Source organism: Brassica oleracea, chromosome C9 (assembly GCF_000695525.1).
Source record: "Brassica oleracea var. oleracea cultivar TO1000 chromosome C9, BOL, whole genome shotgun sequence".
NCBI lineage: Eukaryota > Viridiplantae > Streptophyta > Magnoliopsida > Brassicales > Brassicaceae > Brassica > Brassica oleracea.
The window spans coordinates 27,612,357-27,625,043 of NC_027756.1; the positions used below are offsets into that span (position 1 = coordinate 27,612,357).

The 12,687-nt window shown below is 39.7% G+C and overlaps 2 protein-coding genes across 2 annotated transcripts; one reads left to right on the forward strand and one right to left on the reverse strand.

The window, feature by feature from the left end:
* Positions 1 to 8,387: 8,387 nt before the first annotated feature.
* Positions 8,388 to 9,079, forward strand: LOC106318834. Its single transcript, XM_013756972.1, has one exon. The coding sequence runs from the start codon at positions 8,418 to 8,420 to the stop codon at positions 8,844 to 8,846; it is 429 nt and encodes a 142-aa protein (XP_013612426.1). The 5' UTR covers positions 8,388 to 8,417; the 3' UTR covers positions 8,847 to 9,079.
* LOC106318833 (plant UBX domain-containing protein 10) lies at positions 9,019 to 11,105 on the reverse strand. The gene is made up of 4 exons (XM_013756971.1): positions 10,269 to 11,105; positions 9,794 to 9,964; positions 9,507 to 9,710; positions 9,019 to 9,383 (listed from the first exon to the last, which is right to left on the reverse strand). Exons 1-4 carry the CDS (start codon positions 11,055 to 11,057, stop codon positions 9,156 to 9,158), a joined length of 1,392 nt encoding a protein of 463 aa, XP_013612425.1. The 5' UTR covers positions 11,058 to 11,105; the 3' UTR covers positions 9,019 to 9,155.
* Positions 11,106 to 12,687: the final 1,582 nt, after the last annotated feature.

Below are 12,687 nucleotides of genomic sequence, written 5' to 3' on the forward strand. Positions count from 1 at the left end.
AAATCTTGGAGGTTTCCTTAATAGTTGGGAACAGTCAGTCGCTTGTTCTCTTTGGGAACAACCTTCAGATTGATCCGACTGGCTGCTCTGCGTTAGATATTCCAAAATGACTTCTTCCTTCATGGCACTCTCTTCTTTACTCTTTCACCTGCTCCAAACCTGGAATGATATCAAATAAGCACGAATTAGGACTTAGAATTAACTCAAAGAACACATGTAATGGTCACCCTGCGGAATCGCCGAGGAATTCCCATTATAAGCTTCGCCACTGCTTCTCCAGCGAAGGAAACCGGGGGAGACACATCTAACAAAAGCAAGAGCTAAAACGTCAGGATCAAGCTCCCGAAAGGACGGCAAAATTCAAAACTCAGAAGAAAAACTTACCCACGGTACGCCAAGACGTAGGGTAACCCACAGGCTCCTGAATCTTCACGAACACGTACCTGCTGTTCCAACCATCCCCACAGGGGTGATTACCTCTAACATCCCTTGAAGGTTCCTCGACCAAAGGAGCGCCGTCACGGGATCGAAGATGGTTGAACCCATCTTTGTTCGCCAAAGGAGCAAAGTAATAAGAGTATAAAATCTCATGCACCCGATGGAAATTCCCTGGAGTTCTCCAAGTACTTGGATAGCCATTAAAGTCCTCCATGTTAGGGGAGTAAGTTGAGAAGGACAGAAACTGAAGAAAGATGACACTTCGTCTATAAGAGAAGGAATAACACCCCGGAAGCCTGCTTCCACATACGCTTCATAGATAGTCACCTCACCCGCTCCGCCATCCGGAGCGCGTTCGAACTCCTCATCCCCACTGAAGGATGAATCAAGTACTTCCTCCTTATGTTAGCCAGTCCCCTCTCGGATCTCAGAACGGGGACCGTCATCAAAGAAACAAGAACAGAGCCTTCTCAGGGGAGCCATCGGAACCACTTCACTATCAGCCTCCGGAACATTCCCCCAAGATGGAACGGGGGACGAGAAAGGATCGGCAAAAGGACGACGCGGCCTTGCACGACCACGCACAAGAGAGGACAGGAACGAGAGCGGCTCGGGATTCATCTTTATCAGCTGAGAATCAGCGCTAGAGTTAGGTTGAGGCCAGCTAGGAACTATCGTGAATCTCTATTTATATCCGGGTCGTTCCATTTTCCGCGGGATCCGAAAAGGAAATAAGGATGTTTCCAAATATCCTGAAGAATCCCTGATTTAAAGAATGAGCGGCGAAGAGGAAACCGGATCTCTGCAGAAAAAAGGGAAAATACTTCCTATAAAAAGGAAAGTGCACGCTTTTGGAAGAATAAAAAGAGCATCTAGTATCATCAACCGTACGGGCCCCAGCCCCGGTCTATCCTCTGCATATCAGTGCATGTAGATTCTCCTCAGGGAACATCAGAGCTCCAGGCTCCATCGTCTCCAAGACATCATCAAAAGCCCAGAGCTTCCCCTCTTCGACAAGAATCAGCGGTTCAAGTAGCGCCAGACCCCGGTCTGATATAGGGGAAACTGATTATCCCCCGGGTTCAGAGTACGGTTCTGATCTGAGTGGAACCCGGGATCACAGGATTACTGGAGCTATGTCCTTCCTAAGGGAAGCCTGCTGAGAATGAGCAACTCCGGTTGACTTGAGTGCACAGGTTATTCCCCGAGTTCGATGACGAAATCGAGCAATAAGGGGCAAACTGTTGGGGAAAAATACTCAGGTATTGAATTTCTCCAGACCCCAGGCAGGACACCGGCCTCTGGATCCCCTCTGGAAAGAACCCCGGTTCCCAGGATCCCCGCTAGAAGGAACCCCGGTTCCCTACTATGGAGTTTTCCAGGCCCGGTCACAGGATCGCCCCCTTCCTCCGGGAAATGGAAAACTTCCGATAAGGAGAACCTTCCATATTTCTGAATATGGAAGAGTTTAACCTACTCCAACCGACTAAGGCCCACCTTAGGGAGACTATATAAAGGGAACCTAAACCCTAAAGCAAGGGATCGACACTTCGAGACTTAGAGATTAGAGGTAGGCGGCTAGAGCTAGGGTTCTTACTCAAAACTGTTGTAGTTCCAGCTTTTTGATCTAATAAAACGTCTCTTTCTACTTTCTTACTTGTAAATAAATACAAATACTAGCCTTGTCCACCGTTCCGTGGTACTCACAAAAATCCTACACAAAAATCCCCTAACACCTAGGCTTATTCACATCAATAGTCGACAAAATGCATCAAGTGGCAGCAAGCTGGTCCACACGCTTTCTCTCTAAAGCAGGAAAGCGGACAATGCTGAAGTCAGTCCTTACATCTATCCCCACGTACCCAATGTCTTGCTTCCTCCTACCTGTTATCCTGTGCAAAAGGATCCAATAAGTCTTAACAAGGTTCTGGTGGGATGGACATGGGGAAAAAGGAAAATGTGCTGGGTAGTGTGGTCCAAGCTGACAAAACAAAAGAATGAAGGAAGACTAGGACTGTGAGAAATCCAAACCTTTAATCAAGCTTTACTCGCAAAGATATCTTGGAGAATCCTCACCAATCCAGGGTGTCTAATGGCCAGAGTGTTGACAGGAAAATACTGTCGCAATAAGAGCTTCTTGAAAATATCAACATCGGCTTCATGTTCCCATGGATGGAAAGGCATACTGAGTGGCCGAGACCTACTCAAAACCAACCTGGGAAAAGCAATTGGGAACGGATTAACTACAAGAGTGTGGCAAGACTCCTGGATCTCAGTATCGCAAAATATAAAACCATTTGGACCTATATCAGAAGAGGCAAGAGACCTCACAGTCTCAGACCTTCTTACATCGGATCTACAAATGGAATAGGAAGAGGATCCAAGAAGTGTTACTTGCTTTTGAGCCACATATTATGAAGATCCAACCAAACTATCTCGGTGCTGTAGACAAGTTTGTGTGGCAACCATCAAAGTCAGGGATCTACTCGGCCAAATCAGGGTATCATTCGCTTCAGAGCAAAGAACCTCCAGTAGCTTATACAATAAAGCCAACGACGGCGGGAACAAGTGTCGCAATCGACTGGATTACTGACGTGTGGGATGGGAAATTCTCCCCAAAGCTTAAGGTCTTCCTCTGGTCAGTGATCCAAAAAACCATACCATCTGGAGAGAACCTACGAACGAGAGAAATCATTAACAACACCCATTGTCTGAGATGCGGAAAGGAGGAAACCACCACTCACATCTTCCTAGAATGCCCTTTCGCACAACAGGTCTGGCTGGAGACACCCACAAACCAAGCAGCTCACCTAGCTGATCAAACGGAATTTATAGCAGCACTAACAATGACGAGGAACGACATATGTCTGCCACCATCGGGGATCACAGGCAATATCTTTCCATAGATCTGATGGGCCCTCTGGAACGCTAGGAACCAACTCCTATTCAAGAATCAGAAGCAATCTAGCTGGGAAACAACCACAAAAGGAATACAATCAGCACGAGAATGGACTATGCACAATGGAATTTGGAGAAACAAGGGCAAATCATACCTGGAAACAGAAGGATTGAACCTGATCGACTGAGATCAGAGGAAGAAAACTCCACGATCTGCCACACCGACGCTGCCTGGGACAAAACCACATCACATGCTAGCTTAGCTTGGGTCTTCACGAACCCGTCACCATTCTCTGATCATCAAGGATCTCGCGTCCAAAGCCATGTAAGCTCACCCATTATGGCAGAGGCGTTAGCTGTTCGATCAGCCCTCCAACAAGCAGTACTTCTTGATCTAACCAACACCAAGATCTACTCCGATAATCAAACTCTAATAAGAGTCATCAACAACGAACTCTTCGACAAAGAGATCTACGGGGTGGTTCACGACATCACTAATCTCTCTGTTCTATTTGTTCATCTATCGTTCTTCTCAATTTCTAGGGCTGAGAATGGGAAAGCCGATTTTTGGCAAAATCCACTCTCAGAACTCAATTGAAGTAATGAATTTCATGGGCTAAGGCCCAAAACTCTCTCTTTAATCAATTTGCAAGTCGTTCAAAAAAAAAAGATTCTTAAAACCCTCTTTTAAGAACCCTTACCTACGGGGTTCCACAAAAATTGTGGATCCCACAATTACTTATACATATATAATATATAGAGTTATTCTTGGGTTCACCTCCTAGGGTGAACCTTTAGGTTCACCAACCAATAGAAAATTGTCATTTTAAATTTAGTATCTTTTAATTAAGGAAACCAAATAACTTGGCAAATTATATTATTTTTTCAAAATAAAATTTAAAAATAAATAAAAATAATATATAAAAAACGAATTCAAAAAAAAAATGTTGTCAACAAAACACTAAACCCTAAACTCTAATCCTAAACCCTAAACCCTTGGGAAAACCTTAAACCCTTGGGAAAACCTTAAACCCTTGGGTAAACCCTAAACCCTTGGGTAAACCCTAAACCCTTAGGTAAACCCTAAACCCTTGGAAAAACACTAAACATTTGGATAAATTCTAAATTATAAATTTTAAACACTAAACTCTAATTCTTAAAAATAAATATTTTTTTTAAATAATCTTTTTTTAGAACTATTGTTATTTTTATTTATTTAATTTTAAATTTTTTATTTTAAAAGCATAATATAATTTGACAAGTTATTTTGTTTCCTTAATTAAAAGATACTAGATCTAAAATGACAATTTTCTATTGGTTGGTGAACCTAAAGGTTCACCCTAGAGGGTGAACCCAAGAAAAAGTCTAACATATATATACATAACACATATATTAAAAACTCCAATGGAAAGAACCCCCATTGGAGGTGCTCTAAGAACCGATTTGTAACTTTCCTTGGCACATGGTCACATGTTACTGGTCTTTTTTTCAACAATTATTAAAATTTTATTATATAATCAAAATATATTTAAATAATCATATTCTTACATTTAGATGTGCATTTTGAGTTCGTGCTCTAAGAAGTTAACACGTTCTTAGAATATTCACATGGTATGAAAGCTTCTAGATTAAAACTAAAAATTTAAAGTTCTAATTTGTATTGGTTTCGAGTGCAATGAGTGATACATAAACAAGTTAAAGCAATACATCCAAGCAGTTGGTTTCAAAAACATGTGATACAATGGTGGTGTCACCTTACTCGTTGTTTTCATTAGATAATCTTGGTGTGATGGTTACCTCCATTCAGTTAAAAGGGAGACTTATAATGAATGGTCTCTGGAGATGTTGAATACACTACGCGCAAAGAAGAAGATTGGTTTTATTGATGGGACGTTGCATAAACACGGAGAGGTGACATGAATTTAAAATCATGGTTAAGTGTGAATTCTATGATTGTAGGATGGATTTGCACGTCCACTGAGCCCCGAGTTCAATCTACGGTGACATTTATCACTGATGCTCACAAGCTGTGGGAAAACCTTAAACAACGGTTTGAAGTGGGTAACAAAGTAAGAGTGCATCAGCTTATGGAACAACTTGTATCGTGTCGTGAAAATGGACAGTCAGTCATTAACTATTATGGAAAGTTAGGCAAAATAGTGAGAAGAGATGAAAACATACAAACCTTCACCACCTTGTACTTATGCAGCAGCTCCAATCTATGAGAAAGGCGAGAAGATGAACGTGTACACCAGTTTATTATGGAACAATACTTAGGTTCACCCCTGTGGTGAATAGTTAAATTCACCACACTCTTCATAACCAATTAAAGTGTCATGTAGAAATAGTTAAAAAAGGCAATAAAAATAAAAAAATAGCTAAAAAAAAAACAACACCGACATTAATTAACGCCGTCTAAGAACCTAAACTCTAAAACCATAAATCACAATCCGAAACACTAAACCCTAAATCCAAATGCTAAAACTCAAACTCTAAATCTTAAACCTTAAACCCAAACTCTCAACAATAAACCTTAAATCCTAAAATCTAAACCCTAAAGCCCAAACCCAAAACTCTAAACCCTAAACCCCAAATCCAAAAATCTAAATCCTAAACCCAAAACTTTAAATCTTAAACCCAAACCTCTAAACCGTAAACCTTAATCTTATAAACTAGCAGATGAGTTTACGGTTTAGAGGTTTGGGTTTAGGGTTTAGTAGGGTTTAGATTTTTGGATTTGGGGTTTAGGGTTTAGAGTTTTGGGTTTGGGCTTTAGGGTTTAGATTTTAGGATTTAGGGTTTATTGTGTAGAGTTTGGGTTTAGGGTTTAAGATTTAGGGTTTAGATTTTACGATTGGGGTTTATGGTTTAGTGTTTTGGATTTAGGGTTTATGGTTTTAGAGTTTAGGTTTTTAGAATTTAAAATTTTGCAGATGGCGCTAATTAATGTCGGTGTTGTTTTTTTTCAACTATTTAAGTTTTTATTTTTATTATTTTTTTAAACTATTCCTACGTGGCATTTTGGTTGGTTATGAAGAATGTGGTGAATTTAACCATTCACCATAGGGTGAACCTAAGTATTGTTCTTTATTATGGGACTTGATGAATCCAGATTTGGAAGTGGTGAGCTCCATAGAGTTACCTGATATCGGTAAGGTTTACGCTAAGGTGATTTGAGAAGAAGCAAGACTGAAATCAGCTTAAAACAGAGAAAAAACACAAGATATTGTTGGGCTTGTGACACAACGGGAAACATAAGATCACACCACAAATATTCTACGTCGTGTTGCATCAAGACAAGGAAGCATAACTGACTTTTCAACTGGAAACAAAGCAATATATTTTCGGTGTTCTCATTGTGGGAAGACTGGTCATGATAAAAATACAGGTTGGCAGCTTGTCGGATATCCCGAATGGACTGCTGAGATAGGAGGAAGTCATGGTGGGCGTGGCTTCAGTAGAGGAGGTGGTCATGGAAGCTTCAGAAGAGGCAGAGGAAATACAACGAATGTAGCACATGCTATAGCTCCTCATGTTTTGACTGCCGATGATCTAAGTCATGAGCAGTTATAGGCTATCACTCATATAATTCAAGAAAAACAAGGTGGATCATCTGAGAAGCTGTATGGTAAGATACTTGGTGATGTAATTATTGACACAAAGGCATCTCACCATATGACTGGCAATCTTTCGTTGCTGGTGAATATAAAATAAACTTGGTGTAGGATTTGCAGATGGAAGTATTACGATGTCTTCTAGTATGGGAGTAATGGTGTTGTCTGAACGATTATCACTAAAAGATGTGCTTTATGTTTCAGATTTAAATTTTTCCTTAATCTCGGTTTCATAGCTTCTAAAGAACATAAATTGTTTTTCATTGTTTACTGATGCTATTTGTGTGTTACATGACCGTTACACGAAGCCTATGACTAGAGCCAGCGAGGAACGTGATGGGGTGTATTATTTTAAGGATGTTAAAGTCGCACGGGTCAAAAAAACTGATGGGAATATCGATCAAGCTTTGTGCCATCTTAGGCAAGGACATCCGGCCTTTTCTGTGCTTTCTTCTTCGCCTATGTATTTTGGTGTTTTAGGTAAAGCTAGCTATAGTAAATGTGATGTGTGTTTTAGAGCTATTTCAGACAATTTGAATATAGCAGAAGTTTTTGGTTGAATACAAGTTGATGTTTCATGTTTGGGTGCATATAGAGTATCTGCATCAAGTGGTGCAGTGTATTTTCTTACTATAGTGGACAATTTCTCTCTAGAACTATGGACCTATTTGCTTCTTGAAAAATACGAGGTTCAGAAAATGATGAAAATTTTCTGTGATTATGCTGAAAACAGTTTAACAAATCAGTTAAAATTTTCTATATTAGGTCGAAATAGAGAAATCCAAAAATCTTAATTTTCTCTCTCTAGGGTCAGGAATGGCTGTTATCAGAGGAAATGGCTCTGTATGGCATTATGTGAACTTTCGCAAAACTGTCTCCCTACCAGACGGAAAATTCACTAGTAAGATGTGCATTATGTTGGAATATTGACTTTGGATCACTTCCAGATGAAAGTTAACTCATTTTTATATCTCTTGATCAAATTTCAGGCCAAACTTTTTTGTGGGATTTCTTTCTTCCAGTGCCAAACGCATGATGCCACAATCATCTATACTATTAAATAGAAGTTATGACTTCTTTTATTCGTATTTTTTTCTTTTTCCCAGCTACTCTCATAGGAGGTCAAAACGCAAGTTTCAAACATGTGATAAGTTTTAGAATACCAAAAAGGTGAAATAGATTGAAGTTTTTGTAACAGTGCGAACTACAGAGAAAATGGAGGAGAACTCACTTGTGTGACATGAGAACCCTTACCAAGTTTATCTCCAAGAGAATTTGTGCTTTCTCTTGTGTCATACAATTTTTTGTCAATTGCCAAAAGATATTCTTGAACTCAATGGAAAGTTATTCCAATTCTTAGATTGCAACACAAGGCAATGCCCTAATCTTTTATTCCCATAAAATATAAACTATATATGTATCTTGCTTCCATTCCCTTCTTCTGGTATTAGTTACCTAATAAAAACAATGAAGCTAAGCGAGGGAAGAGGCAAAGAAGAGAAGCACGGGAGACAACATTTCAAGCACGACCTAAAAAACATGATCTCGTCTTTAACCCACATGGGAGCAGAGAAGGGAGGACCGAGCCAATATGAAGAAAGGGAGGAGGATGAAGGCGTCAGAGTTATCACGCTCTCTGGATCCAACATAGGAGCCACCATGAAGACAGAGCTCGACAACAATCATGGAGAAGACAAACATGAGCTTGATTTCCTTACTACCTTCGTTAACAGCAACTTTCAAGCTGTGAACAACTCGCTAATGATGGGGGCCAAGTACGAGACTCATGATCCCGGCGTTCATCTTGACATCTCGGGCGATGTGGAGAAGCCTTTGATGAAGGCATCTGCGAGGGAGACAAAGGATAAGAAGGGGAAGACTCCTGCTCGAAGTTGAACGTTGAGAAACTGAAAAAATACAGAATGGTATCTTCATGTATACAACTTCTGCTTCTTCAGTATTAATTCTCTTTTATCACTTGTCCATTTAAATAATCAGAGAGAAGTTGTGCATGCTAAACCACTTTAATTTCTCTTCGAGGTTGTTGCGTAGTATTTAAGAAAATAAATATATCAATATGTAACATAACTTCTGAATGTATGTGTGTGTTATATATGTGAACTTGTCCATCGGATCATTGAAGCAAACAAACTAATTATTTAAAAAGAGAGGCCAAAGAAGAAAGAGACAGAAGAATCTGAAAGTTCAGTTGATCTCAATGAAGAGACTAGCCTGAGGATGCAAACCAGCATCTTTCAGTGACATTGAACCTTTGTCTCTTCCGTACACTGTTCTTGGGAAGTTTGTAATCAAGCTATACTCTTCTGTTTCCAGCACTCCAAGTGAATCAACGTAGTCGTACAATGTCTGTATCTTGGTGTTGCTTTCAAACCTCCTCCCTTTTCTTTCTCCATTCGGAAACCGTACCAAAACCTAGATGAACCATAGAACCTAATCTTTCAAGAGGCACATCCCTCGCAAACTTTTTAAGCGACGTAGATTGATGTCTTTGGCGTAGACTAAGTAATGAATGGAAAAGAAAGAAGGAGAAGTTACTTGTGTGACATCAGGACCTTTCTCAGGTTCGTCTCCAAGAGCAAGAGCTTTCTCTCGTCTCATTCTCACTCTAGCAGCTTCTCTCTCTGCAGCTTCACGCTCTGCTCTCTCCCGAGCTTCTTCCTCTTCTTTGCGTTTCCTCTCTGCTTCAGCAGCTTCCCTTTCTATACGCTCTTGATCTTCCTGTCTCTGTCGCTCCCTTGCCTAATAAAACACAAAGGAAAGAAACAACAAATTTTGACAAAAGACTAATGATAATCTATCTTGGGGGAGGGGGAAAAACATACTTGATCGGCTTCAAGAGCAGCCCTGTAAGCAGCATCTTGTTCCTCTCTCAGGCGCAAATTGGTTCTTCTTTCCTCTGCCTCAACCCTTGCGGTTACAAGAACAGTTGAACTATCTTCTACAACTCTTTGCAGTATAGCAATCATTTCTTCTGGAGTTGTTGGTCCTTCCACCTGCCACAAGCAAACGGAACAAAGAAGACACTAAAACCAAGAACTACATCTCTTGCCACCACCTTATATATTTAATAATACCAAACTCATACAAGCTTAATAACATAATGACTGCAATACCGGATCACAAATGATGAAATAACTATCTCTATCCCTTGTACTACTAAGTAATCACATCAGAGAACTAATAATTTGGTTACCAGATTTATAGCCAATTAAAAATAATTTGCATCTTCTATATAACATTCTTCTTTAAGGTATAGACTAATCAACGAAGACAGAAGAAAGTATTTATTTTCATTACCTGCTGGAGAAGAGCGATTCTGTGATTAGCAGCAGGCATAACCACAGCGCAAAAAGGAAACCTGGAAGCCTTCAAGCTATTACTCATCTTAAACCCTTCACTAGATCGTATACTACCTCCCCAAGTCACAAAGTTCTCATTCAAAAACGCAACAACCCCTTCGTTGCAAAGCGTCCTCTCGCAAAACGCAGGCGTATCAGGATGGTCGGGAGAGTGCAAGTAAACAAACAAGAGCTTAAACTCGCTCCTAGATCGCTGAAGCGCGTCCATGAAACCTTCTGATACAAAACCAGGCTTTAGAGGGTTTCTCCCATAGTCTCTATCGAACAAAGCAATGAACTCCATCGCTTCACCTGCCGCCGATGATGACGACGACTCAGTCTCAGACCCACCACGACCTGATCCAAACCCTAACATGCCAAGTGAATAACTCAAAGCTCCACCGGCAACCCAGAATCCGAACCCGATCGCACTAGAAGCTAACCCTAAGCTACCGGAGACGATCGAGACCGGTAAGGTGATGATCTTCCAGGCGATTCCCGGAGGTCTGAACGCTCTCCCGTCGTCAAATTCGATTGCGCGAGAAGGGGCATCTTCGAATTCAGTGAAGGGTTCGCGATTGTGATCGCCATCGACGCGGGAAGACGAAGGGTCAGATGATGATGTGAAGGAGGAGATAGCGAGTTCGAGGTCCCAGCCATGAGCTTGGAGGATCTCGGTGCATAAATCGGGATCTTCGAGACCTGTAATCGCCTGGAAGTAACCCAATTTGTCGGCGACGTCAACCATTACCGCAAAGGAGATATCTCTTTTTCACTTCCTCTCTCGAATCTACAAAACTGTGCCGAATAATAGACGATGTCCTTGGTCAGTCAATTACCTAAACTACCCCTCTACTCCCACACGAACGGATGGATGTTCAATCTTGATTTTAGTTTTAGATCTTTTTTTTTTTTTTTGTTAGATTTGATTTGTTTTCTTTCTTTAGTTTTAGAATATACAGCAAAAACTATATAAATTAATAATTTTAGATTTATTTTAAAATTTCATCCAACCGTCAGATATGATGATATCAAAACTTACCTCCATCAAAAACAATATATCAAAACTTGCTACCATCAAAAACTTTTTTTTTGATAATCCGAATACTCATACACCTTACATAGCCCGACTAGCGCCTAAGTACACTTCGCAGAAAGCATCTCGCCAATTTCACCCCATGTCAATTGAAGGTGACCACACGCATGACTAATAATTCTCTCAAATAGATTATATTGAGTTTTGTCCCAAAAAGATTTACTAATAAAGAAAATGACCAAAAATGTTTCATTAAAGATGCAAAAGACTCTTATGCTTTAAATATACAAATACAAATAAATAAAGAAAAATTTCAAATTATTATTTTTTAAATATTTTAGATCTTATTTTAAAATTTTTAAAATTTTATTTTCGTTTTTAAATTTGACATTTTAATTTTAGATCTTATTTTAGAATTTTTAATATTTTATTTTATTTTTAAGTTTGAAATTTTAATATTTATGTTTTTTGAATTTTGAATTTTTTTAATTTTGTTTTGAATTTTTTATAATGTTTTCCAATTTCATTCGAATTTTTCTGTATTTTTATTTTATTTTTTATTTTAAAGAAAAAAGAAACCGACACATCATTATTTTAACCTGTAAAATGAACAGTACCGGTCGTCTATAAACTGGAAAACGTCGTTGGAGGTTTATTATGATAAAAATGTCAATTTAAAGGTTTAAAGTGCTTGTCAAAAAACTTCAATGTTTAAAGTGCTAGAAAGTGACACTCTTGGTGTTTAAAATGCGATTTTTCCCTATTAATTGCAGGACTATAGAATTTTTTTTCTAGCTTTCATTTACTTGTTTTGTCTCGCATTTTTTTGATTAACAAGAAATTCTAAATAATAAATAATTATTCTCTACAAAGCGTGGGATGGCGATTTTTTCGGCGATTCTCAAGATCCATCGTGGTGACGGTTTTCTTTCTCAATTGAGCGGTTGTCCGACCGTTTTCTCTGTGACTAGGGCTTTCTGTGCCAGTTTTCTTCCACTGGGCCGGCACCAGAGTACTTTTAGCCGATCAGCTAAGCCGACTAAATACGCTCGGCTTATAAAGAACAGTACCAAGGCCCGCGTACTCGGCCTTTAACGACAGGGCCCAAAGGACGACACGATTAGGGCATCACGGACGAGGGCGCTATAAGAGGGGATGAGGAGACAACGAAAAGAGGGACTTTTGGACAACACACAGAAGCGGCTAGATCTAGGGTTTCCTAATCATCTCTTTGATCCTGTTGCTTGAACCTTTGATCTTGTCTCCTTATTTCCCGTCAATCTTGTAACCTCTTGTTTGATTCTAATAAAAGCGTCTTTAGTCACCCCATTCTTACGTTCAT